Source organism: Gaeumannomyces tritici (assembly GCF_000145635.1).
Source record: "Gaeumannomyces tritici R3-111a-1 unplaced genomic scaffold supercont2.4, whole genome shotgun sequence".
In the NCBI taxonomy this organism is placed as follows: domain Eukaryota; kingdom Fungi; phylum Ascomycota; class Sordariomycetes; order Magnaporthales; family Magnaporthaceae; genus Gaeumannomyces; species Gaeumannomyces tritici.
This window is the reverse complement of record NW_008804548.1, coordinates 607,944-632,942: the sequence shown is the minus strand read 5'-3', so window position 1 is coordinate 632,942 and position 24,999 is coordinate 607,944. Positions and strand designations below refer to the sequence as shown.

Sequence of the window (24,999 nt, the reverse complement as noted above, 5' to 3'; positions counted from 1 at the left end):
ATGTGGGCATCTGCCCGGACCGGATGGTATATAAGCCCATGAACTGGACTGCCCAGTTCTTGATTCGGGATTTCTCTTTACCACCATCCCCTTTTCCTTTTGTTCTTGCTTTGGTTTGTTTTTTTACTTTCCTGAGCATTTCCTTTTGTTATTTCCTACTGTCATCTTTCCAAACTTTTTTTCTATCACACCAACATTTGTTTTCGTCTTGACCTTCCAGCTCGCCCACCATGCGTCTCAACGCCTTCCGCCTGCTGGCCTTTGTCGCCGTCGGGGCCATCCCGTCGATGGCCCTGCCGCTCGACCGGCCGTCTTTCGATCTTGTCGCGCGGGACTTCCTGGCCCCCGGCCTCGCCGAGGCGCTCGCCGTCGCCAAGCGGGCCGAGGTGGTCGACGAAGCGGGCGCGCTGTACCCGCTGCCCCTGCCGCCCGGAAAAACCTCTGCGGATATGAACAAGCCCAAGCAGCCCAACTACATGAAGGACACCGTTAGCTCTAAGAACAAGAAGACCACCAAGAAGGGCAAACGCTCCAACGAGGTTGAGGAGGCGGGCGCTCTTTACCCGCTGCCCCTGCCTCCCGGAAAAACCTCTGCGGATATGAACAAGCCCAAGCAGCCCAACTACATGAAGGACACCGTTAGCTCCAAGAATAAAAAGACCACCAAAAAGGGCAAGCGCTCGGCCAACGACGAGTCCGCCCCGGAGCTGGCGGCGAGGGACCTCGAGCAGTAGAGGGCGCCCGGACTGGAGGTGCGTCACCCGGAAAGGTCTGCGCTCCACAATGGCATCGCTGAGCCGTGGCACGCATGCTTTGTCACGAAGGCCAGGGGGGGTAGGCGCCTCCGTCTTGGGTTTTTGTTGTTGTTTTTGGAGTCGGGTTCTGCGTCTTGTTTTTTTTCCTGCGGTGTAAGCATGGTGTTTTTTGGGCACGCCGGCTAGGTAGCGTTTGTCTTTGCAGAATATACAATGTTGGTGTTGACCGAAACTCGCGTTCCAGGCTGGTGAAATTTCGACGCTTCCCTGGGCACCTGGCATCCTATTTCTCCCCCTTAACCGGGAATGTTGACCGAGGATCTGTCCAGGTAAGAACATGCTTCCGGACACGTATGCGAGGCCATAATTGGGATACCTCTAGGCAAGAAGGCCGCGAAACTGGAGGGAGGGGGGGTGGGGGACGAAAAGAATTAGAGCCTCTTAGCGGCCGTCGTGATATGGTATTGGCCTCAGCCGTTTATTGTCCATCACCCTTCTTTCTACTTCGTTTTTGGCTGATCTGGCCATGCATTGTGACATTGGTCACCATCCTGCGGCTGTCTGCCTTGCTCCATCTGGGAACATGTCATTGGGCGACCGTTCCGCCAGGGGCACGCCCTGCTGCATATCGCCAAACGAGGCAACTTCAAGGCGTCCAGGAAAGCAGGTCGGTGGCTGCAACTGAGGCCAAAGAGAAGCATTCAGGCCATCCAGAGGCCAAATTCGGTAACAGTACATGAGCTCCCCGAGGCCTTTGGGGTCTGCTTCGACTTGATGAAGTTTAAACTACGGCTATAGACATCTTTAAGCTCGCCGCCTCCCCCGTTGCGTTTGCATCCTTCGAGCTCAAACAGCAACCCGCACACTCTCCACGAAGCTTCGATACTATTCAGTCATCCCACTTGCACTGTTAGCTGTCTGTGGTATCTGTCGAGCACACGCTATTCCACTAACCAGGTGTTAGTTGCCAAACGACAAGCCAAACCTACAACAATGGACGAGACAGAAATGGGGTCGCAGGGGGACGGATGGCTTGTTAATTGTTTATCAGACTACGCTGCTCAAGGCACTGACGTGCACATGGGCGGCTTCTTCAGCAACGACCCCCACGGCGGCGGAATACAGGAGCCTAGGTTGCACCAGTTTCACCAGCTCTTTGGAGCTTCCGATCAGACAAGGCCCCAGAACGTGAGCGATGCCCAAGGCCAGCAAATGTGGCCTGCGGGACTGTGGCCGTGCGATCCTGACCCCGACAGCGGCGTTGGGAATCCACCGCCGCACTTTGACCTTGGCAGCCAGCTCGGCTTGGGCCCATACCCCGCTGGGGCGGCGCTCGATCCCTACATGGAGCCGTTCTTGGGAGTCGCCGATCTGATGAGCCCCCAGCACGTAAACGACCCTCAAAGCCAGCAAATCGGGCGGTGGCCACTCAACGACACAAACTCCGCCTTCGCGCAGGCCCCACTCGCGGCTCCGACAGAAGGCCCACTGGAGCTGCTCTGCGCTCCTCTCAACGCAGAGGCGCCTGCTGTACCTCCAGGAAGCACAAGGTCCACGTAAGTTTGCACCCCAAAATGATGGCCTGCCGAGACCTCGTCTGTGTAGGACACGTGTCTATCATTTGGAGTGCTCACCTTTTGGATCTGATGCGTAGCCTGTCCCCAACACCGCCGCCATCCGCTCAAAAGCGCCATCAGTGTCGTGACTGCGGCAAAGGTTTTTCGAGCAACAAGGATCTCGTTCGACACTGTCGCTCACAGCATTCGCCGTACTCATATCAGTGCTGGTGCGGCCGCAAGCCGATATCGCGCAAGGACAACTATCATCGGCACATGAAGTCGTGCCATGCGGAAGTCACGGCGCGGATGAGGTGCGGTCGCTGTGGCGAGGAGACCGATCAGGTGCCGGTGCACAAAGCTCATGTTGGGATTTGTGGTGATGGGAAGAAGGGAAGGCCAGCAAAGAAGGGGAAAGGTGGTGATGATGGCAGCCGAGAGTTCGAAAGGGGGCCATTGCGAAGGTAGAGTGGTAGGAGGAATCGTCAGTCTATGGAAACGCACTAGAAATGAGCGTTCACCAGCGTGAGGGGTGCGGAGGTTATATGTAGGTAGGGAGAGGAAATAAGAGGTAAGGCAGGCTGGCTATGAAAAGTAGGTCAGGCTGGCTATACTTGTAGGAAGATCATATTAAACTTGGTAAGGCTGGCTGTGACATGTCGAAGACAGAGCCTTCCCACATGTCCTTGGCGCCCACCATTTAGTCGCGGTGAGTCTTTATGGCCGGTTGCCTTTTGCCGTTCGTCTCATGCTGGTCGCCTTATTATGCGCTGTTCGCACTCCAACAAGCTGGCGGTCGCGCGCCCAGCGGCGAACCATGGGGTAAGGAGGTAACAGAATCAGCAAGTGGGACGCGAGGCGCACACTACGCCCCCCGACTGGCCCTAAATTGGCCTCGCATGCTACGCCTAGCAGCCATCTCGGCCTCGTGAGGCCAATTCGAATGCCTCTGATCCAGTAGATTTGGTGAGGCCATTTGAGATGTCCCCACCTAGGTAGGTAAGGTACCCAATTACCTAGCGACAAGGCGGTTGAGGCCATTTTTCTATTTCCGCTTCCCATCCTGTTGTCAACCCGCCTGTACCCCTGGGCGTTCCATGTTTATACACTTCACGAGGCGTACTTCACGCCCGCTCTCCCTTACCTGTCCACACACGCCCTCCCCAAACACCAATGTGACGTGGTCCACACCTACAGCTACAGCGGTCCAACGATTGTTTTCTTGCATGCAGCTGTGGCTGGCTTCCAGTGTCAGGTTGATGGAGATGGTTCCCACATGATGCCAAGCAACTCTGGACAGTCGGCAGTGCACCGTCACATCCTGTAGGTGGACTGCGTCACAAGCTCTCTGGCAGGGGTGGAGTAGGGACGTGGCTCTTGGAGGTGCCGCGCTGTGTGGCTCGTCAAGAGCAGCAGCCATTCTACAAGTGGCCAGGCTCGATGTTGCCCAACTTCATCAGAAAGTCATTGCTACGCGGGCCGGGTGAGTTATTCCAACACTCAGGCTGTAACAAATGGAAAAAGGGAGGCGTCTATCATTGTCATTATCATTGTACTCTATTCTGCTTGTGGCCGGCTCTAGAAGCAAGCCATTCGCGCACCGTGGCAGGGTGCTCTGCTCCGGCCGGGGGTGTTTTTTCCCAGGTAGCCCATGCTCCACTTGGACATCACATCCTAGCTCTCCTCACACTTATGACTTGCCACCGTCGGCAATGGCCGTCATGTTCTTGTTGCCGACCTTGATCAGGGTCTTATCCTTGGGCAGCTTGTCCAGGATGGCGTCGGGCAGGAAGCTGAGGGTGTCCTTGACGACCTGGCAGGGCGTCAGGGCGAGCCACTGGCTGACGCTGATGTCGCTGAACTTGGGCGCCTGCAGCACCTCGAGGAAGATGACGTCCTCGGTGCCCGTGTTCTCGATGTAGTGGCACTCGGCCGCCTCGATGTAGCCGACGTTGCCGGCCGTGTAGTCAAAGGTGCGCGAGGACGAGGGCGCCTTGAAGACGGTCATGCGCGCCGACCCCTGCAGGAAGAAGTTCCACTCGTCCGACGTGGTGTGCCAGTGCAGCTCGCGCATGGCGCCCGGCTGGACGGTGACGAGCGCGGCCGAGAACATGGGCGCGACGGGGAAGGTGATGGGGTCGAGGATCTTGACGCTGCCTCCTGGGGTCTCGAACGGCTTCTGCTGCGACCAGTGGTACGTGTAGGCGTTGGGCGATTTGATGGCGCCGGCGCTGCCCGTGATGTTGTCCTTGGAGATGTCCTCGTCGGCAGGGCTGCCGTTGAAGATGAAGAGCTCCTCCCTGGGTATGTTCCTGAGCGCCGTCAGGTCCAGCCCCTCAAAGTTCTTGGCCAGCACCGACTCCGGGTTGCGCATAAAGGTCTCGGTGGCCAGGAAGGTCTCGTCCTCGGAGAAGGCGCCGTCGTCGAAGACGAGCAGGAACTCGGTGCCCTCGCCCAGCGCCTGCAGGCTGTGCGGGATGCCGGGCGGGAAGTACCAGACGTCGCCGGCCGTCACGTCGTCGAGGAAGCTCTCGCCGTCCTCGTTCATGGCCGCCACGCGGACGCTGCCCTTGAGGACCAGGGCCCACTCGGCCGAGGTGTGCCACTGGAGGAGAAGAAGTGTGTTTTTGTCAGCAGGCTGTTGTCAGGCTGCATGCCAAGCGCCAGTCGAGGGTGTTGTGGGTGGGTACTCACGTGAAGCTCACGGTACGCCCAGGGAGAGAGGCGCATGTCGACGCCGGCCATCTTCTTGGCCACGGGCAGCACCTGCGTGTTCTGCTAGCGCGCCCAGCCCGAGTTCTTGCCGGTGCCCAGCTTGTTGCGGCTCAGGCTCATGGGCCACATGGAGAGGGGCACGTCGCCCTTGTCCGAGGTCGGGGGCGCGAAGAGGTCCGGGTTGAGCCTCTCGTACTCGTAGGTACCTGCGAAACATCGAGGTTGGCTTTGTTAGCATGGCACCCCCGCAAGAAAAAGCTCCTCAGTGATATGGGGTAGACCTACGCGGCCCGGGATCGGTGGCGCCCCGCTCGCCCCTGAAGGGCTCGGGCTTCTCGACGCTGTTGAAGTCCAGGAAGACGCCCAGCTTGGGGTCGGCATCCTGCCCAGCCACCTTCTGCACGTCCGGGACGACGGCCGAGTCGCCGCCGTGGACCTTGGGCCGGGGGGCGATGCCGCCCTGTAGGCTGAGGTCGCCGCGCAGTTGGCCGCGGGGCTCGCTGACGGTGGGCAGGGGCGGGGTGATACCGCCGACGGGGCCCTGGTTCTGGCCGTAGTTGGCAGGCATCCTGGCGTGCGGTTCTTGGTTAGCATCACGAGGTCCTGATCTGGGAAACAGAAGTGGGAGACACTCACTGCGGAGCAGGCGCCGCGAGGGCGACGCCCAGAACACCGAGGCCAAGAAGCTTCATATTCGCGGGCACGGAGGCGACCTTGTTATGGCCTGGCTGCGAGATGTCTCGTAGCTGTCGGCGTGTCGAGGTTGGAACAAGGCCCGAGGTGCTGATGTCTACCCAGGACGAGGCGTGGGAGGGAGGTGAAGAGCCGAGGTATTCCTGTCGACGGCAGGACCGGGAGCCGCATGCTTTATACACGACGAGCGTGCGCGAATTTTCTCGGTTGACAGGTAGACTGTTGACAGCGGCCGGACGGTTGCAGCCCGCACGAGCGGCGCTCGCAGCCGGGGGGAACCTCTTGTCACCCGCGCGTGCTGTGGAGGGTCCTGCATCGATATCTCATCCTGCATGGTGCATGGCGAAAAAAGAATGCCCATTCGAGCAGTAGCACTAGTCATTGGAGATTGCCTCCATGCGACCGCTCTCCGTTCTCGTTGGTCGCGGCCCCTGGACGCCCGCCTGCCGGTCAGCCGGGACCTTGCTTGGGCAGGGACGAACCTATTCTCGATGAGCCGCAGGCCCGTCTGGCTCAGGCTGATATCCTGGACGAGACAGGGAGGTTGGATTCCGGGCGGTGAGGTGTTGGGACGTCACGTAAAGCGCCGCGAGATGGTGCCCAGAGATAGCGAATCGCAGCATGAATCGGCGTTTTGGTGGAGGCACTGGACCACAGGATGGAGGACTGGTTGAGGCTGTCGATGCCTATTGCCTTCGGCGGCGTTTCGGTCGGATATGGGTTGGCGGCAGCTGCGGAGTGAGCCCGACTGTGGTTTGTGTGGTTTGAGGACGGACCTTGACGTCAGCGACGTCGGGCCGTTGTTTGCCTACTAGTCCCTGCTAGTCCTAAGCCCCCCTCCGATCTGGTGCCCCCACGCTGGGTGCCTCTTTCGGCCTCTCCCTTCGAGATTGACACACGCAAGCTCTAGGATGTCTTAGTGCCGTTCCGCGGCTCTACTAATTCCTAGCGTCGGTAAAGCCGTTCGTATTTACGCTGGTATATTAATGAGCCGGCGTCCAACGCGGCCAACCGTTGGCCTCTTGCGCCGTTGCCGCTCCACGACGCCGTCTCTCGTAGGCAACACAAGCATCCAAGCGAGGGAGATCTGCGGCTGCGGCCCACAGCGGGCCGAAGCTTGCTGGGCCTAAGCTATCTTGGCGTCAGGCCGCGTCCGAGTCAGCTCTGCAGCCCGCCTTAGGCTGTCCGCTCGCCCACAAGTCCCCCCATGGGGGTTGGGAGCCATCGCCGCCAGCCGCCTCCTATCAGCGACGGCGAAACGAAACACGCCCACGAGTCCGTTACTGCTTACATGCAACGCGTAATCTCAAGTCCTCGTTCTGGTGCTCCTGGGTCTCCTCAGGAACCCCTTTGGCCGCATGATCCACTGCTCTGTTGCGGAGCCGCATGCAACGATGGGGTAGGAGAAAACAAGGTCAGTGCCCCTGGATTCTCGAACCTGCCTCCGCGTTCCCCCCGAGCCTGAGTAATCCCGACGCGCCTACTGGACGACGGCCGTTTGCGGGTGGAACCAGCGCCCTGAATTATCGACGACGCCCATCAGCCGCCAACGTCAGCTCGGCGCCCGCACTGGAGCCGCCAAGACTTCAAATCGGGCAGCTCCCGCCCCTCGGCTCGGCACCTCGTAAAGACTTTGGACGTCTTCCCATCTCTCTGCCCTACCCGCCACTCACACAAGGTCGATGCCGCATCTGCCGGCCAGGTTAATCACGGATTTCCCGACACCAGCTCAGTCTTGGCATTATTGCCGATGAGCCGCCAGTCTCCACAGCCCTACGCGTCGCAACGACATTCGACCCGCCGAAAATGCTGTCGTGAGAGTTGCAGCAGCGCAGCCGACAAATGGAGCCGGATCTCACGGACCAGACGGACCAGACATACAAACATGGCATTTAAAAGCAGGCAACGGGTTCTAGACTGGCTTTATCTCTTTCTGGATGCATTCTTCTCCAACCCTCTCCCACATTTCCACATGGAAATCCGTCCGTCATTCCCCATCCCTGCACCTCCAGTCAACAATTTTGAGACGTCTTGGGCCCTGGGCTGCTACCGGACCACCCTCATACGCCGAAGAACCTGACTGGCGGTTTGGCCCTGCAGAGACTCCGCGGGGTAATGAGCATGTATCTGGGCCCAGCGCGTCTGCCACCGCTCGAAGCGGGAGTCGGCGTGGCCACTCCACCTCCGGTACATGATCTCGACGACGGGGCGGGTGAACAGAGCCCCAACGGCCACGGCCGCAACTTCGCCCACCTGTGAAACTGCAGTGTCTTCCAGCACCTTTTTGACGCCAATGTCGATGCACTTCAGAAGAGGCTCGTAGGCGATGCCGAGGTCGCGTTCATGATGCGGATCGTGGTCGGGGTTCCTGACACCGTAGATACCGGCCACGAATTCAAACATGTTGACCGTCTTCTCATCCTCCAGATTGTCCATGGCTGAAGGATTGCGATAAACAAACACAAGAGTTAGCGCTGGTGTGATGTAATTACTAGACACAGCATTCCAAACCCCAAGCTGCATTTTGTTGAATTGCCTGGGGCGGTCTTCGATGTTGATATTACTTACTGCCCACGGCCTCAAGCAGTGACTTCAGTATGGCGGCCCTCACACCGTCGCCGCTGACCATGTCCGGAGGCACGGCCATGTTCGCGGCGGTCGCACGCTCGCGGGCTCCCTCAGCCTCGGCAGCCAGGGCGGCGAGGATCCTGCGGGAATGCCTGCCGAAATCGGGAACTTGTATGCCAAGGTCGATCAGGTTGTCGACGGCGTCCACGAGCACCTCGGTCGATTCCCCGCCAGGTGAGGCGAACCACATGTTGATGAGGATCTGAGCGGCGCATAGCCTGACCGCCTCCTTGTTGCCAACAACATCTTTGTCGGGAATAAGACCTGGACCCAGGGGTGTGCTGAGGTACTGCTCCAGGGGCTCCCTGTTGTCCCCCCGAAGACTGCCCTCCGATGCCGCGTCCGAAAGGAACGTTAGAACGCCCGTCAGGAGGCCCAGCACGGCCGCTTGGTCGGGTTTGCCGATTCCGTGCGAGTCGTCCATGTCGTGAGGTTTGTCCGTGTGATGGGCTGCTCTGTCTGTGTCCGACGAGTGATTGTTGCTGTTAAGAAAGTAGTAGTGTAGGTAGGTGGATAGGTAGGTGGCTAGTGTTGAGAAATGGATGAAGGTGGGGAGTGATTGGAGTTGTTGAATACGTACGCAGGCGGTAAGAGTCACGTATCTAGCCAGGTCACCTGGCCCAGGCGATTGTAGGAAGTTACGTCTGATGTAATGGAAGGAGCGATTCAACTGCTATTAATTGGTGAGGATTTGCCCCGCTTGGTAAGTTCGAATTTTCACTTAGAAGTAAAATAGGGACAAAAAATGAGCATGTAGGTGTTATATTGTAATTTTATTGTTATGGTTCATTTGTCTTTTTGTATAAGTTTCAAAGGAAACAATTGGGCGGAATTAATTACCTACCTTTGCTATACAAGTCCTTGTACACTTTCCGGCAGCCTTTTTGGCGCCGTTATCCCTTATAACCGCTACACCAACTACACATGGTTATGGTGTTTAGAGTGGTATGTGCTGCTGTTATGTACTGGCAGCTTACCGATGCTGCTATCGAATATCCGGTCCACGAGGGTCGAGGTTAGGCAACCGGATTTGAGCGTGATGTAGAATTTCAAAACAACCCTGAAGGACAAACACAACGTGATTCATAGCCAACAACTAGCAGCAAGTGAGTAACTAGCTAACTGACTGATACTTTGTTATGGAACGGAAAGGTTTGTGAGGGTCTTTGCTAACTGTTCCTACTGCGTGTCATCCTCCCAGTTGCCGCGAACGATCAAGGAGCAGTGGAAGTGTCATGGAGTGAAGGAATTCTTTTCGTATAGCGCTGGACGGGATCTACAGCCAGCTAGCACAGCAACTAACCAGAGCATCTCATCACATGTAGTAGGTCGCAGTCGGTGGCTTGAATGCGGTGAGCGGCTGCGAGCTACCATAAACACGTCGCTTGTTTGGGGGAGCTGGATGATGCGCGCCGCGGACCACGCTGAGCAAAAGTCGAACCACTAGAACCGGGAGCCTGCCTACTCGGACACCATGTATACGGGCAGATGACCGGGGCGAGCGGATGCCTATCCATTGTATGAAGCAGAATATTCATAGCGTGAAAGCGAAGGGCGGAAGCGGGACCGGAGGCTCGTGAGGCGTGCATGGATGGAGGCAGCGTAGTTTCTTCTAATCGGACACCCAACTTAGTCTCCCGTGCTGTGTGGACTCGTCCCGGGCGACGAAAGAGAGCGGGAAAGCCCAAGAGAGGCGCCCCAGTAGCCGGGCCGGGCCGGGCCGGGCCGGGCCACAAGGCCACGAGATGGCGGTCTCGGACGTGTCGTCGCCGAGGGCGATACCGGACCCTGGGGCAGCTTGACGCCGTCGCCACTTGCCCCCCGCGTCACCGGATCGGATCGTTGGTGTCGCGGAGTTGATAGTGGGGCCCAATTGTGTCGCTGACACAAGCGTTTGTGTTTTGTGCACATTTGGTCAATTGGTTCGTCTGCCATAGTCAGGCTTCGGCGCTGGCTAGGGTCTTCCTGGGCTCAGGGGTCCGCGGAGCTGGGGCGACTCGTGGGTGCGTCGGTCGTGCATGCTCCAGGGGGAGGCGCGACGTGTTAGCGATCTGAAGAAGGTTGTGGGGTCTGCCCGGGCAGGCAGTCTCGCGACTTATCGCTAGAGCCAAGGCACGCGGCGAGAACCGATCGATCCGAGCCTCTCTGTCGGGACCGGTCGGTCGGGTCGTAAACCAAGCCCATCACGTAACCGCGTCTCTCAGCTGGGGCGGGCGTATCCTCGCCTCCATTTTCCCCAAAACGTATCAGCTGAGCGTTAGGGTGCCTGCAGCCATATGGAATTTTTTTCCGGGGTCCGACTCGCCCATCAGATAGGCGCGCGCGTGGTTACTTACCTCGGCCGACTACACCACCCATGAGGCGCCACCACGCCCCGGGGGCTGGCTTCCACCCTCTCGGGGAAGACCTGGTTGGAGCCGTGCGTTCTTATCAAATTCAGGGTTCCGGTCTCTTTTTGGGGCAGCCGGCGGCGACCGCCGTTGAGCCTCGGCAGTGGAAGGCTGCGACGCCCAGCACGCGTGCGGTTCTAGATTCCCTCAGCCCGTGAGGCTCTCGAATCACGCTAGGTCACGTCCGTGTTGCCATGCATCTCCTCGAGGACGCATGAGGTCACGTGTTAAAGTTCTCCCGCGCGGATGGTGCCTCCCCCCCTGCCGCCCCAAACGTCTGCTGACTGCTGACTGCCGTTTTTGACCGTTGACTGCCAACAGTTTGTCTGCAACATCTCGGTCAACCTAATACTGTTCATCCAGCCGATCCCCTACATCTGGCGGCTCCAGCAAATGTCGGCCGCTAAAAAGGCTGGCGTGATCCTGATGCTGTCCCTGGGGCTGTTCATCTGCATGATATCCGTCATCAGGATCTTGCAGGCCGTTAGGACGAATAGTACAGGCATATCTTGTACGCATGCCCATCTGTGCCTCGGCCGAAAACCAGCATTTTTGTACAGCACAAGTGGCACAGCTGATAGCTCCTTTTTACCACTGAAAAATTCCATTGCAGACCAGCTAGTCGAGCCTATCATCTGGTCCAACGCCGAGATCAGCGCCATAATCAGTTGCGCCTGCATCCCGACCCTGAAGCAAGCCGGCAGCCACGTCCGCAGGCTCGCGTCGCCCCCGCGGTCGAGCGGCAGATCCGCGCCCGAGAGGCCGCGACAGGGGCAGCCGCGGACGCCCGAGAACACGCAGCGGCCCGATCTCCTCACGAGCGGGGGCGACACGCTGTTTAGCTGGCGTTTCAAGATCCTGGCTCTCTCGTCCAAGCAGACTAGCGATGTGGTGGTGAGCATGGCGACGACGGCGGCGGTGGCGGCACCGCCGCAGCGCTTGGGGCCCATGGGGAATGCCGGGGCGCTTCGGCGCCACAAGTCACATCTCGTCCGCCGGATGATGCACGATGATGGTCAGCACGGGAAGGTCTCAGGCGGCGTGCCTGAGAGCGAGCGCGCGGCCACATCGACTCCCACTGCCGTGCCCGCCGAAGCACTGAGCATCGTGGCCAGGGGTAGTAGGAGCAGGTTGCTGACCCGAATAATGGTGGCACGCGAAGTCAACCTTGACGTGGCCTCGGCCTGGCCTCGGGACATGACGAATTTGCAGCGCGCCATCGCAGAAGCGTGGTTTCCGCACCTCCCGCACAACGAAGACGCCGAGGCTGGGTCTACAAGAATGTTTCCAGAATCCCAACCATGTGGCAGGAGGAGAAGAGAGTAAACGACTTGAATAAAATGACATGATAGAATCAAAGCAGGCATTGGGCTGGGCCCGCCACTAAAACACGTGTTGTTGACCACAACGACCTTTTCCCGGGACTACTAATACACCTTGAACCCCTGTCGGCATTCGCATTACAACGTCCAAGCTACGGCAGCGACTTCTTCCGTGCTCACTGCTTGTTGTTTTGAGCAAATATGAAGTTGGCAGCTGCGGAGCAAAGGCTCGGTTATCAGCCACGGCCTACAGATCCCTGGGATATCAGGTTGTGAGAACTCACCAATGGGAGCAAGGCCATTCTCCTCGGCCCACTCACGGACGCCGCTCCCGGGCTTGTCCATGCCCCAGCGCTTCCTCTCGCCGGGCTTGGTGACGTTGAGCGGCAGAGTGGTGGCGTTGACGGGCGTAAACGCAAGGAAGACGTAGCGGTGTCTGCCCGTCTTCTTCGGCGGGGCGGGCGGCTTGTACGGCACGACGTCCTCGAGGCCTGTGAGGCTGAGCTGCGGGCAGCCGCCCCTCCCTTCCTCCCCATCGCCGCCCTGCTGCTGACCCCGCGGGGGCTTGGGGGTGACGATGACGCGGCCCGTGGCGATCCAGTGGCAGAACTCGGACCACTTGTTGTCGTGGTACGACGGCGCGTCCGGGTCGGTCAGCACGATGGCGTACGTCATGTTGGACTTGACATCGGCGCCGATGGGACCGGGACACTGCTTGTCCTCTGCCGCCCGGGCCGCCGTGTCTCCGTCGCTGCTGTCGCGTCTGTGCCGCGGGCTCGAGGCCTTGGTCGTGATGGTCGGGGTCAGGGTGATGGTCGGCTGGGGCTCGAGCTTGTCTGGCCGTACGTCGTTGCCGAGCTCGGCGTGCGTCTTGGAGGACCACTCGGCGTGGAGCAGGAAGGCGGGGGCAAAGTCGTCGATTACTGGAAGGGGTAGAAGGAGACGTTAGCACATGGCCATGCTCCAGGACCTAGTTGGATGAGTGCTCGTACTCTGGGGGATAATCTGGGCCTTGAGAAGTCTAGGTCACACGCGACCGGTTAGTCTCGTCGTCGAGATAGTAAAGCTACCTTGATGCTACTCTCGGCTACTCACTCGTCGTGGACACCGCTGCCATCGATCGCCTGGACAGTCTGAGTCTGCTCTGGCCCCAGAACGTGCTGCCTGTCGGGGCCCAGAGCCACGCTGGAGGCGAGGCCCACAGCCAGCGGGAGGAGCTGCTTGATCCGGAAAGTGGGCATTTCTGCAGTCGTCGGCGTTTCTTGGACAGGTGCAATTGTGACGCCGAGGACGGATTCCGACCGAGAGGTTGGCTATGGAAGCAAGCAAACAGACCCGGTGGTTGAGCGTTGGGGGGGTTGGCATCGTGGTGCGAGCTTCTACCATTGTACTGCGTTGGCACTGTTGGCTCTCCCCGCACCCCGCCTGCTGGAACAGCGGGTGATGTCATGATGGCACCAGCGCCCAACCCACGCACAGACGAAACAGCACGACCTTTGCCACGCCCTGGCCCTTTTTCACAGCCGGCTGGGTGGGGAGCGTCAACGGTCTCAGCTAGGTCGTTTTCACCACGCGGTTGTGGATCGGGTCGAGGTGTAGCTCCTGCAGCGGCCGGTTCATGGTGGCCAGAATCGGTCAGCACATCAATGAGCCACCAAGTAAGTGATTATGATTTGGACCTTACAGCATGCAACCCTGCGGGCTGGGTCGCTTCAATCCTCCAGCCGCCCGCACCATGATGTTTAAGCCAACCCCACTAACGCAGCCAATTCATCAGCCTTGAGATGCATCGATTCACCAACTAGGCCAACCTGATACAACCAGACTGCGCGAGGGGATATGTTGTATTTAAGAGCGTAATTTCCACTACCGAAGTACAAAACCTTGAACTTGGACCTAATACAAACCCGACAACCCAATCACCATTCTATGCCAAAAGAAATGCCCCATTGCTATGCAACGAAACCACCATGCTACGCCAACGCCCAGCCTGGTAAACGCACCCCATCTTCTAACAAGAAATCCTGACCCTTAGACGCAGAGCCACAACTAGTGCTCCTGCGATGCAGCCATGCCCTTAGGTCGAGTTCTTCATGTGGTCCGAGAAGGTCTTGCAGTTGTTGGTCTTGGCGTCGAACTTTGAGTGCCCGGCGATGTAAGTGGTGGCTGGGCAGCATGTCAGCACAAGAAACAACTTATGAGACTGGAGCACGATAATTTCACCCACAGAACACAAACACCGCCCAGACAAGATTTCATCTCTATACTTGATTACACCACACCATGACGAACCAGGCCGACCTTGACAAAATTCAGACATGGCGCCAGGCCGGCCTTCTCGAAGCCCCAGCCATCCTGGAGCGGCTGTCCCGCGCGGTCGAGGACGCCATCAGGGCCAGCGGCGAGCCCGGCGCGCTTGAGAACCTGCGCGCAAACTTCGCCTCCATCTGCTCCCCGGACCAGACCCTCACCGAGGCCTCCCTCTCCGCCTAGATCGCCGCCCACCTGGCCGCCGACGCCGCAAACAACCCGGTCACAAGCGTCCCGGCCCTTGCCGCCGCGGTCCCGCTTCTCTTCCGCGCCCTGCGCCGCCTGTCCGCCCACCCCTTCACCACCACCACCACCACCACCACCCAGCCCGATGCCACCACCGCCGGCGTCACGCTCGACGGCCTGCTGCGCGCGCTGTTCTGGGCCGTCCCGGCCCACCACCTCGCGCACATGACGTCGCGCCGCCGCGCGCTGTTCCAGGCCCTCGCGGCCCCGGACGCCGCCGCCGCCGCCGCCGCCAAGCTGCCGTTTGACGAGGGCCGGTGGCGCCAACTCGCGCACGCGCGCGCGCGGGACTTTTCCGCGCACGAGGTCGAGGGCTGGGGCGGCGGGCCCGCCGAGGGGTGCGGGATCGGGCGTCAACTACGAGATGTTTGACCGGGTCTTGGCTACGGTTGCGGTAAGTCTTCTCCCCCCGTCCCTTCTCGTGTTGTGTGTATGCTAAAACTGTGTCTGTCGCAGCCTGCGCTCCTGAATCCCTTTCACCTCCTTCTGGAGGCCTTCACCAAGGCTCCTCCCAAGACACCTGCTCAGTCCATGACGGGAACCCCAGCAGCCCAGACCGCACTTGGTCGGCAATCTGGAGACGGCATACTTTCCTACAGCCGTCTCGCCCAGCTCCGCACCTCCCTCCAGGGCCGAGCCGGGGAGTCTACCGAAGACCTGCAGCTAAAGTGGGAGTGGGACAGCGGCAGCGCCGCCTCTGCGGGCGAGGGTGTCGCCGGGGATCTGGTCAAGTCTATGCGCGGCACCGAGGATGAGACACTACTTCTGGTCAGGGGCAGCAGGGCCGACGGGAGCTCGGGCGAGTTGTTCACCTTCGGGTTCTACTCGGCGCGCGGGGCGGAGGACGAAGCTTCGATCGAGGACATCTGCCCGACCGACGACGAAGTGTGCGTCGCTGCGGTTTTCGAGGTGGCGCCGGTGCAAGACGCCTTCCCGGGCATCTTGGGAAGGCCCGGCTGGGGGATTCGGGAAGCGAACGGTAACAGCCTTCTTCAGTTCGGCGGCCCCGAGGCTGGAGCCTCGCTGAAGATCGATCTTTCGACTGCGCGGGCCACCTTTACCCACAAAGTCCCTGCAGCCGGCGAGGAGTTGAACGCGTCGGCCTCATTTCGCCCGTCGGCCCGGAGGGGTAGCTGGGAGGTAGAGCTGAAGGTTGGAAGACTGGAGTTGTGGTCCCAGAATAATTAGTAGGCTGCGTCGACAACATCCTACGATCCGAGGGATTTCCAGTGAAGGCAGATTTTAGATACCCGCGAGGATGCCACCGGATACGGTGAGCCAAATATTCACCCGACGACCCTCCCTGGGTGCCAATATTATTGTCTGGAAAGTCGTGTCGGCGCTGTCTCCATCCTCCACGCCACCCAACCCCTGCCACGTACGAGATGGAGGGTCTGCCTGCTCCTCCTATATTTTCGCAGCCGAGCGCTAGCCGTAAACTGAGCGTCAATATCTCCTTTGCGTGTAGCTCGAACAAGGTATAGAGAATACCTCTGCTGTTGCCCGTAGGGCTGGCGAGACTCCACAAATGGGTCCTCATTATCTAGACTAATGGGTTTGGGTCCAACGAAGGGCCCAAAACCCAAATGAGTAGGTACCCAAATCTGGGTTTTGGGTTTTGGGTTCTTTTGGACCCAAAGAAAACACGAAACCCACGAAACCCAAAATTTAAGTTATTACCCAGATGGACCCAAACCCCAAAAATGTAAACCTGCTCGTTAGGCAAACGACTTTTCTATGGGTCGCAAAATCACGCATAAAATCTTGGGGCCGACAAAAACACTGTATCATCGAATCGCCATCCAATAAACTGAGGAGTTTTGTTGGCAGTAGTTAGCAAGAGTGGGCTAAACGACTAAAGCCAAGACTGCCGTCAGGGAAAGCCAGGTTCCAAACGTATCCTCGCGAAAGGTCCCCCTATAAAAACCATGGTTTGGGGGCGGGGATAACTGCAAGATTCTGCGCCACCTGATGTTTCTTGGCCGCTTAAGATGAATGAGATTGTGTGGAATGTGATGATATGTGATATGAGGATCCGTGAACCATTCTTTGCCATGGCGAAGGTGTCGGGCCGAGCACGAGCAGGCCTGTGTTATCAAGCCTGACAGTAGGTTCACAGCAACTAACCGCAAGAATAGACAACAGGAACGCAAAACCAGCAGCAATATCAACAAACGAGAACAGGGGAATTGCCCGCTTCTAGTACCTCCCAGTCGATTCTTGCGCAAGCTTTGTATGCCATGTAACTCATCGAATGGCATGCTTCTGTCAAGTCTGGTGCGTGCCACCATCTGCCCTGAATGCGCCCCACCAGCGTGCATGCACGGATGGCTGGGGCCAGCAGCTCAGCCTATGGCACTGCCGCCATCCGGATCCCACGAGCCACCCACAAACCCACTGCAGCACTGCACCAACGCAGGTCCTGCAGTGGATCTAGTGTGATGCCGGCCATCTGCTGGTACGGATCGTCAACAACGGCTCGATCCGCGGCAACCTCCATATTGCCAGCGACAGTTTCACCGTGTTCCCCATTCACCTTAATGTCTACTTAGACTCGCTTGTCTTATCCGGAGAACCACACGTCCCACCCACCACGACACAATGTGGCTGATCCGGTTTTTACCCCGCGAGTTGTTCGACGGGATCCTCGACCTGCTCGAGTTGCAGGATCTGGCGCGCCTGAGCAGCGCCTGTCATGACCTCCGAGCCATCGTGGCACCTCGTTTATTTGGATCAATCGTGCTCACGGATGATACGCGCGTGGCCGACTCGGCTTGGCTCGCAGCCCGCCGGTATGGCATTTTTGTACGGCGCCTCAAGATTGTCGTGAGCTCTCTGGGCTGCACCAACCCCGACTGCGACTACGATTGGGATTGCTCCCCAGGCACGGAAGCGTATTACGCCGTGGCCAATCCGGAAAACGGCGGCATCCCCGCCAGTGCAGTGGCACTTCTCGGTGGACTAGAAGGCGCACTGCCTGCACTTGAGAGCATCACCATCGAGTTTCCGGCGCGGTATAAGCACTCGTTCATGCTGTTCGGCAACCATTGGGACAGAAGAGCTCCTCGCGTCGTGCGGATGCGCAACAGTGTCGCCATGGTCGTGCGTGCCGTAATGGCAGCGCTCGCGCGCAACACCTCCATCAGCCATTTGTCCCTCGTCAATTATCCGCCACTCGACCCCCTGGGCGAGCGCCGCACCTCGCCTGACCACAAGGACACCTGGGAGAGGCTGTTGGGACGGCTCGTGGAGTTCCGGCTGTCGCTCTATGGGGAATCGCTTGGCGGGACCGGAGCCGCAGAAATGCTCGGCTCACGCGACTACAACCGCTTCCTTCATCGGCTCCAAACATTCTTCTTGGACCATATCCGATCGATTAGGCGCCTTACAATCCGCTGCTCCCAGCATGCTCCCTTGGGCAGCATCATCCGGGCGGGTTTCAAGGCCAGTTTCTTTTGTGCCCTCGGGTTAGACCCAGACGCGATGCCATTCCTCGAGCATCTGGAGTTGTCCAACATGTTCCTCGGGGCAGAGCTGGCCAGGTTTCTCGTCGGCCGGGCTGAGCGGCCAATGTCGCTGTCGTTCACCAACATCAAGGCGGATGATGTGGTGGCTGGGAAGGGCTACGCATGGAAGCAGTTCTTTGATGAGTTGGTGGAGAATCGGGTGTTTATCTGGCGGTTTGAGTGGGTGCCGTCGTCGACGCCGTTCCGGGAGCCCTGGTGGAGGCCAGAAATAACGGCGTCCAAACCAGCTGAGGAGATCATGGCGCAGGACCCGAGTCGTCGGGCGTTTCCCTACGCGTGGGGGCAATTCGAAAATCCGTGCCTTGGAGACCAAGTCCACCGGAACATCCAATCTGTCGTTGAGGGGGTGGATCAGGAGGCGTATGACAAGTTTATGCACCTCGTGGGGAGTAACGAGAGGCGCAGACGCGGACTGTAACGGTGGAAAATAATTCTCGACAGCGAGCGAAGAGTTGCTGTGTAAAAGTGAGCAAGGAGCCGCGGCGGGTGCATAAAAGATAAGAGTTATTAGCGGGCCAGGCCGCCGTCAGGGTGGAACACAAACACAAAACCACCCCAAAACCACAATCCGGAGGAGGGGCAACTTTAACCAAAAACGGCTAGCTGGACCGACCCAGCAGCTCCTCCCCTTCTCCGCAGCGGACACACCCCTGCGATTGGCATGTGGGATGCGGGCGCGGTGGGTTTGGTGCCTCCCAGTGCCGTCAAGTCTGCTGATTTTGGGCGACTCAATGCTCAATGCCAACTGGAACTCGCGCTCTTGCTTTTCCCGCACCGCAACCACAACCACTTCCAGTCAAGGCGAACCACCACACCACCCCCCAGGCCATCATCTTTAACCAGCCGGCGCCGCGTCCCATGCCGTCGTCAACAATCCCCGCCAGCAGCCGTCAGAACGGCGGCATGGCGGAGCCGGACCGGCTGGCGGCGCTGCCGCGCGAGGTGCTGCTGCGGATCCTCGAGGTGGTGGGCGCCGAGTCCAAGCGCGACCTGTGTAGCGTGTCGCGGCTCAACAGGCACTACCACGCCGCGGCCGACTCGGTGCTGTACAAGGAGATCCAGTTCGACAAGCCCGAGCACCACCTGCGCTTCAGCCAGTCGCTGGGCCGGCGCCCGCGCCGCGGCTCGCTCATCGTGGGCGTGCGGCTCGAGTACCCCGCCTCGCACGTCTCGCACATCAGTCTCGACGTGCCCGTGCACGGCTGGCACCACGAGCGGCTCGACGAGGGCGTCACGCGCACCATCTCGGCCATGTCCAACCTCGAGATGCTCGACATCGCCGTGCCCGACACGCTCCTGCACGGCGTCGGCTCGCTCTTCAACGGGCCCTTCGACCTGGCCTGCCTCAAGTCGTGCACCCTCTTCTTCCAGTGCCCCGCCGACGCCTACTGGGACCTGCGCGAGAACATCCACATCTTCTCCCACCCGACCCTCGAGACCCTCGTCATCCGCCGCGCCCGCCTCGACTACCGCGGCTTCGACCACATGGAGAAGCCGCACGGCACCGCCCTGACGAAGCTGCACCTGATCGAGTGCGACTTCAGCGACGACGCCCTCGGCGACGTGCTCGAGTTCCCCGAGGCCCTGCGCGAGTTCGTCATGACGCAGCTGCCCGAGCCGAGCCCCGAGCTCGAGGAGACGTCGGACGACTTTGGCGACTACGTCGTGGCCCTGCACTCCGCCGCCCGCTCGCTCGAGACCGTCGTTATAGACTGCGCCTTTCTGGGCGGCCGCCGCGCCGTGCGCATGCGCGACTTTGAGAAGCTCAAGACCCTGCGCGTCAACTGGGACTACCAGCTGTTTGGCAAAAAGTCCAACCGCGCGCGCCTGCACTCGGTCGGCCTGCCGCCCGAGCTCGAGACGCTCGAGTTCTTCAACGAGGTCGGCACCGACGACGAGGTGCTCGAGCTGCTCGTCACCGCCATCGAGGCCAAGGACATCATGGCGCGCAACCTCGAGTCCATCATCACGGTCGAGGGCGACGACGGCCCCGTGCCCAAGGAGTTTGTGGCCGCGTGCAAGCAGCAGGGCATAAAGCTGGACATAATCGGGGGAACCTTGACCGAAGAGGATTGATGTTACTCACTTCCAACTTTTGTCCCAGCATTGTTAACTCGTTTCCGCAACATGTCATTCACGCCAAAGATGCATAGATGATACATGATAGATCTAGATGCTAGACGATGGGTGTTGGAGGGCAGGCTTTGATTTTCGTCTGTTTGTTTCTTATGTTGGAGCCGCAGGAAATGCATTGAGTGGCTGGCAGGATAGACCATTACGACACACCTCGATACAGGAAGGCCTGATAAACCGCGTTGAGATTCCACGAAAAGCAAAGTCTGTGGCTCTAGGAAACGCTTCCTTGTGTGACTGATACCATGACCAATATAACCTGGCTTCATACGGTATCTGCCCCAGCCCACTACCTTCTTAGCCTCCGCAACCACCTCCGCCACCGCCTCCTCCATCTCCAATGGAGAAAAATACGAACCCTATACCACCTCCGTCTCCCACACCTCCTCCGCCTCCCCCACCGTCTCCTACGCCTCCGCCTCCATCTCCGCCTCCGTCCCCGCCTCTCCCATCCCCCACGTTCCCGTCGCCGTCTCCAATCTCGAAGGGGACAAACCAGTCGGCCGTGATCGCCTCGCCGCCATCAGTGTAGTCCACCCCCGCGTTGACGTCGCACACGCAGTCGCACGTGCCCTGCCCATCGCAGTAGTCGTGCCCCTCCAAGACGACGTCCCCGGCCTCGTACGCCTCCCACGCGTCGCCGCCCTCCCCGATCGGCTGCGCCGACGCAGCTCCCGGATCCAGAAGCGCGGCGCCCCCGGGGTCCTGCGACGACCCGTCCTGCCCCCCTTCCGCCCGGCGGCTGCGCCCGGTGCTCGCGTCCTCCCGTGCCGCCTTTTTGATCACCCCGTCCACGTCCACGGCCCGCGCGTCCCGCAGCGCCACGTACGCCGCCACCTGCTCCCACGGCGCCATGTCTGCCCAGCCGGCGACCGTGCAGTCGTGCAGCATCGAGTGCTCGTACAGGTGGCTCGCCGGCTGCGCGCGGTGCACGCCCGCCAGCTTGACGCGGTCGTGGTCCACCACCACCACCGCGGCGCCGCCCTCTCCGCCCTCCAGCGCCGCCGGCGCTGCTGCACGACCAACCGGCCACGCCTCTGCAGGTACAGCCTGCGCGCGCGCCGGCCGCCCTTGTCGTCCGGGAACACGAGCCCGCGCGGCGCGAAGTTCCACCAGCACGCGTGCCGGAACACGGGCGACGCGCGCATGGCCACGGCCACCACCCCCGAGCGCCCGCATGGCCTCGACCACGCCGAGCCTGTTGTGCCGCCATCCGTCGAGGCTCAGCTGCGCCGCGGCCGCGGCATCTCCAGAAGAGGCGGGGGCGTAGAAGCGCCGCTCCCCGGCAGAGGTGGAGCTGCACGACGGACCAGGCGTCAAAGGGGAAGAACGCCCACAGGTGCTTGGCGAGGCTGCGGTCGCCGCACCGGACCTGCGGGGCCTCGGCCTCGTCCGCGGCCGTGCGCGCCTCGGTGCAGTCCCAGGGGAAGAGGCCCTGGTGGCGGAAGACGGGGGCCCGGAAGCCGCCCCAGTCGGTCCAGTACTCGGTCAGGCCGTCGACGATGTCGGTGTCGTTGTGGTGGCCGACGCGCCGGTGCCGCAGCAGGAACTCCTCGGTGTGGCGGTTGGCCGCCGCGTCCCTCGAGGCCGGCACGACGCGCCTGGGGAACCGTCGTGGCAGCCGATGCGGCTGACGAAGCTGAGCAGGTAGAGGGGGGGCACGCCCCACCTCGTCACGCAACTTTCGTTGCGTCTGTGCAGCATGAAGCTGCCGAAGACGCGGCGGTCGATGATGGCGTCACAGAAGCGCTGGCAGTTGTTGTCGAGGATGTGCCACGCTGGAGGCTCAAGTCTATGGTTAGCTTTTTCTGTTTCGTGAAAAGCTGATAGCATGGGGAAATCATGCCACTGACCAAGCGGTACCTCCCGGTCCAAAAGCCGGCCGGCGATGGCGCGGAGGTAGCTCCTCAGCCGCGCGTGGAGCAGGGTCTGGATGTCGCGCAGGATCTTGCCCCTAAGGCTCGCCTTCCTCTGCTCGTTGAACCGGGCCGACTTCCTGGGGTTCTCGGCGTACTTTAGGCTCGCCTCGGCCACGGCCCTGACGATCCTGGCCTCCATCGAAGTGTCCGAGGCCCCGCCCACGCCCCAGAACGGGCTGCCGACGACCTGCTTCATGAAGGCCTTGACCCGCCGGTGTCTCGGCAGGTGCTCCTTGGCGGACCACAGGGACGACCTGTTACCGCTCGGGACGTAGCACTGCTTCACCGAGCTCGTGGGCGTGTCCACAGGATGGAGCTAGAGCCGGTCTCAGATGGAGAACAGTACCCCGCCCTTGGATCTGAGTTAGCAGGAGCAGGTGACAAGTCAGTAAGCTGCTGCATCCAGCCGAGTCAATGTACAAACGGTGTATGAAGGGATAAAAGGCAGAAGTGGCCCGGGTCACATACTGCGGAACGCCATTCTCGATTATCAGCGGCCCGACCATGAGGCTCATGTGCACGTTGCCGTAGGGGATGTTGTCGGCCACCTTGGTCGCGCGGGCGCCGGCCCGAGACGCAACGCCCACCGCCGCCCTGACTGCCGCCCTGGCCGCCGCCAACGCCGGCAGGCCGCCCGCCTCCCCGCCGTCGCCTTCCGGCGTCTCCTCCAGCATCCCGAGGCGCTGCAGTTCCGTCACCTTTGCGCGCTCGTGCCGCCGCCGGAGCCGCGCCAGCGCGCACGTCTGCTCGTGGCGGTCGCGGTCGCCGGCGCCGAAGGGGAAGAGCGGGCGCTGGGGACGCTCGGAGCCTGGGCCGCTGCTGCTGCTACTACTGTATGTGGTGTTGTCAGGCTTGCTGGGAGCCCCCAGACCGGGGCACCGACACGCCCTTTGCGCCGCCTCCTCGGATAGGCAGTCCGACAAGACACACCTCTTGTGGATTTTGCGCAGGGTGTCTGGGCGGTGCTTGCTATTGGGCTCCCGCGAGCAAGTCTCGCAGAAGACGCTTCTTCCGTGCGTGTGGGTGCAGGCGCAGCCATCTCCTACGCACTCGAAGTGGCTGCCCTGGATGGCTTTCTCGCAGCTGGAGCACTCTAGGGCCACAAAGTCGACGGGTTCCCTGGGATCTCTCGGGGAGGTTGCCTCGACTACGGGATTGGGGGACTGTTAGCTGTGAACACAGTGTCTGTCTGAGCTTGGTTGTGCCATACGTTGCGGCGCCCGTGGTTGGAGCCACTGGCCAAGCTGATATTCGGGCTCTCTGTACTCCATCACTGTGGTGTCTGGTCAGATATAAGGTCTCAAGCACGGATTGTAATCTTTTTGCCAACTCACCTTTGTCTATGTCCAGCATACCTGCGCCTTGCAGAAGCAGCTGGGCCAGCCGCTCCCGCCCGGCAAACCCCTCGGAGCTCGTCGCGTAAATCTGATCCAGTATATCGAGGGCACTAAACAACCAACGCGAAACACGTCCTGTGAGCATCCATCACATGCGCACGCGAGGCCTAGCATGGAGAAGGGGGCTACGAGGGATCCGTCGACTTTGCGCCCGTGGCCCGCTTAACTAACGCCTCAAACCCAAGCCAATCCCGCGGCTCCAAGTCAGCCGCCGCCGGCTCGGGGGTATCTCCCCACATGTTCAGGGTCCGGAGGATCCCGTCGAGGTCCCGGTCAATCCCAAGCCAGTACAGCCTGGACAGGGACTGCACGAGCTGGTCGTGTGAGGCCGAGACTGAATTCTGCCATCGGAACTTTTGGCCCGGTGTCAAAGGTAGCCTGGTAGAAGCGCTCGCAGCCGAAGGCATGGTGTTGGAAGGTCAAAAGGGCGATGGGCCTGCAGACTACCCATAGGACTTGTGTTTACCACATGCAGGCCTACTCCATGACGGCGACAGCAGGACAGAAGCGGTTTAAATGTGCTCGGGAACAATCTCGCGTAGGACCCCTGCACAAAAGTGCGTAGGAAGAAAATGCGCCCTGCAATTTCTGCAGGCCAAAAAGACTCGCCTTGCCAAATGAGGCGGCGCAGCCCTACCAAAGCCCGCGGGAATAGTCCACGGTGCATCCTACCCCCTTTGGCTGTCCTGCTGGCCGCCAAGGTAGCAGAATGTCCCCCGGAGGATCGGCGGGTCGATAGGACAACCGCACACTCGACAGGATGCTCAGCGTGCCAGCCACCCGGCCACCCAACCCGCGCCTCGTTTTAACTGTGCCGCGATCTACCGGGCGTCTGCCATTCCGGGTGCTTACGTGTGGCCAAGCCGAGTTGGGGCCTAAAAGCCGCCTTGACTTCCATTAATACCCTAGGGTTCGTGCAACTCTCGGGCCCGACAGTCGGAAGGCCCAGATTCCAGGATACGTCTGTCTATCGGGGCCGGAAATAACGGAACCTCAATAAATCTCAAGTGTACGCGCATCTTTTCGGTCCGTGGTCTGGTACCAAAAACCTACGCTGTGCTTTGTCGACCCTCTTCATCATATATCGCAACAATGCAATGTCGGTTGCGCAGCACTCTCTGGCGAACTCCGCCCCGCTGGCAGAGTCTGCTAGCTCTGTCACGCTGGCAGGGGCTTCAGCAACGGTTGCTAAGATGCTTGACGATCTCGACGACCTGAACGATGCAGCACTGTTCGGTTTGTCTGCTTCCACCCCGATCTCGAGAAAAAGCTCGATGCCGATAAAGATTATCCCACCCAGGGCTCACAAACGAGACCCAAGATCAAATCGCAATGGGACAGCGCAAGATCAATTTACGAAACATGGTTTCGGACCTCTGCCCTGTCCCAGACAAGATGCCAATACACC

General features: G+C 60.1%; 11 protein-coding genes across 11 annotated transcripts; 7 read left to right on the top strand and 4 right to left on the bottom strand.

Annotated features, from left to right (window-relative positions):
• On the top strand, positions 1–980 carry GGTG_07624 (hypothetical protein). Its single transcript, XM_009225448.1, has one exon. The coding sequence runs from the start codon at positions 231–233 to the stop codon at positions 732–734; it is 504 nt and encodes a 167-aa protein (XP_009223712.1). The 5' UTR covers positions 1–230; the 3' UTR covers positions 735–980.
• A 768-nt stretch (positions 981–1,748) lies between these two features.
• On the top strand, positions 1,749–3,038 carry GGTG_07623 (hypothetical protein; the record flags this gene model as incomplete). The annotated part of the gene is made up of 2 exons (XM_009225447.1): positions 1,749–2,311; positions 2,410–3,038. 2 exons carry the CDS (start codon positions 1,749–1,751, stop codon positions 2,777–2,779), a joined length of 933 nt encoding a protein of 310 aa, XP_009223711.1. The 3' UTR covers positions 2,780–3,038.
• A 788-nt stretch (positions 3,039–3,826) lies between these two features.
• Positions 3,827–6,775, bottom strand: GGTG_07622 (hypothetical protein). The gene is made up of 5 exons (XM_009225446.1): positions 5,663–6,775; positions 5,312–5,595; positions 5,168–5,232; positions 5,006–5,077; positions 3,827–4,916 (listed from the first exon to the last, which is right to left on the bottom strand). The coding sequence occupies exons 1-5, from the start codon at positions 5,716–5,718 to the stop codon at positions 4,002–4,004; spliced, it is 1,392 nt and encodes a 463-aa protein (XP_009223710.1). The 5' UTR covers positions 5,719–6,775; the 3' UTR covers positions 3,827–4,001.
• An 850-nt stretch (positions 6,776–7,625) lies between these two features.
• On the bottom strand, positions 7,626–8,771 carry GGTG_07621 (hypothetical protein; the record flags this gene model as incomplete). Its single annotated transcript, XM_009225445.1, has 2 exons — positions 7,626–8,157; positions 8,288–8,771. 2 exons carry the CDS (start codon positions 8,769–8,771, stop codon positions 7,766–7,768), a joined length of 876 nt encoding a protein of 291 aa, XP_009223709.1. The 3' UTR covers positions 7,626–7,765.
• A 321-nt stretch (positions 8,772–9,092) lies between these two features.
• Positions 9,093–9,591, top strand: GGTG_07620 (hypothetical protein; the record flags this gene model as incomplete). Its single annotated transcript, XM_009225444.1, has 4 exons — positions 9,093–9,100; positions 9,206–9,362; positions 9,437–9,453; positions 9,549–9,591. The coding sequence occupies 4 exons, from the start codon at positions 9,093–9,095 to the stop codon at positions 9,589–9,591; spliced, it is 225 nt and encodes a 74-aa protein (XP_009223708.1).
• A 1,332-nt stretch (positions 9,592–10,923) lies between these two features.
• GGTG_07619 (hypothetical protein) lies at positions 10,924–12,097 on the top strand. Its single transcript, XM_009225443.1, has 3 exons — positions 10,924–10,986; positions 11,059–11,248; positions 11,351–12,097. Exons 1-3 carry the CDS (start codon positions 10,984–10,986, stop codon positions 12,061–12,063), a joined length of 906 nt encoding a protein of 301 aa, XP_009223707.1. The 5' UTR covers positions 10,924–10,983; the 3' UTR covers positions 12,064–12,097.
• A 138-nt stretch (positions 12,098–12,235) lies between these two features.
• On the bottom strand, positions 12,236–13,300 carry GGTG_07618 (lipid binding protein; the record flags this gene model as incomplete). The annotated part of the gene is made up of 4 exons (XM_009225442.1): positions 12,236–12,273; positions 12,344–12,982; positions 13,052–13,080; positions 13,155–13,300. The coding sequence occupies 4 exons, from the start codon at positions 13,298–13,300 to the stop codon at positions 12,236–12,238; spliced, it is 852 nt and encodes a 283-aa protein (XP_009223706.1).
• Positions 13,301–14,342: 1,042 nt separating this feature from the next.
• Positions 14,343–15,942, top strand: GGTG_07617 (hypothetical protein; the record flags this gene model as incomplete). The annotated part of the gene is made up of 4 exons (XM_009225441.1): positions 14,343–14,435; positions 14,553–14,872; positions 14,922–15,009; positions 15,072–15,942. 4 exons carry the CDS (start codon positions 14,343–14,345, stop codon positions 15,801–15,803), a joined length of 1,233 nt encoding a protein of 410 aa, XP_009223705.1. The 3' UTR covers positions 15,804–15,942.
• Positions 15,943–17,140: 1,198 nt separating this feature from the next.
• GGTG_07616 (hypothetical protein) lies at positions 17,141–18,736 on the top strand. The gene has a single exon (XM_009225440.1). It carries the CDS (start codon positions 17,217–17,219, stop codon positions 18,558–18,560), a length of 1,344 nt encoding a protein of 447 aa, XP_009223704.1. The 5' UTR covers positions 17,141–17,216; the 3' UTR covers positions 18,561–18,736.
• A 114-nt stretch (positions 18,737–18,850) lies between these two features.
• On the top strand, positions 18,851–20,648 carry GGTG_07615 (hypothetical protein). The gene has a single exon (XM_009225439.1). It carries the CDS (start codon positions 18,881–18,883, stop codon positions 20,216–20,218), a length of 1,338 nt encoding a protein of 445 aa, XP_009223703.1. The 5' UTR covers positions 18,851–18,880; the 3' UTR covers positions 20,219–20,648.
• GGTG_07614 (hypothetical protein) lies at positions 20,573–23,998 on the bottom strand (the record flags this gene model as incomplete). The annotated part of the gene is made up of 10 exons (XM_009225438.1): positions 20,573–21,572; positions 21,613–21,876; positions 21,945–22,053; positions 22,129–22,471; positions 22,541–22,553; positions 22,663–23,025; positions 23,125–23,341; positions 23,405–23,467; positions 23,529–23,641; positions 23,763–23,998. 10 exons carry the CDS (start codon positions 23,996–23,998, stop codon positions 20,573–20,575), a joined length of 2,721 nt encoding a protein of 906 aa, XP_009223702.1.
• Positions 23,999–24,999: the final 1,001 nt, after the last annotated feature.

Bases quoted from the DNA above. Each gene is read 5' to 3' on its own strand.
- GGTG_07624 (XM_009225448.1), top strand. From the start codon at position 231: ATGCGTCTCAACGCCTTCCGCCTGCTGGCCTTTGTCGCCGTCGGGGCC.
- GGTG_07622 (XM_009225446.1), bottom strand. From the start codon at position 5,718: ATGAAGCTTCTTGGCCTCGGTGTTCTGGGCGTCGCCCTCGCGGCGCCT. The intron at 5,596-5,662 runs GTGAGTGTCTCC...ACCGCACGCCAG, and splicing joins CTCGCGGCGCCTGCTCCGCA to GATGCCTGCCAACTACGGCC. The intron at 5,233-5,311 runs GTAGGTCTACCC...GATGTTTCGCAG, and splicing joins CGCCACCGATCCCGGGCCGC to GTACCTACGAGTACGAGAGG.
- GGTG_07616 (XM_009225440.1), top strand. From the start codon at position 17,217: ATGTGGCTGATCCGGTTTTTACCCCGCGAGTTGTTCGACGGGATCCTC.
- GGTG_07615 (XM_009225439.1), top strand. From the start codon at position 18,881: ATGCCAACTGGAACTCGCGCTCTTGCTTTTCCCGCACCGCAACCACAA.
- GGTG_07619 (XM_009225443.1), top strand. The intron at 11,249-11,350 runs GTACGCATGCCC...ATTCCATTGCAG, and splicing joins GAATAGTACAGGCATATCTT to ACCAGCTAGTCGAGCCTATC.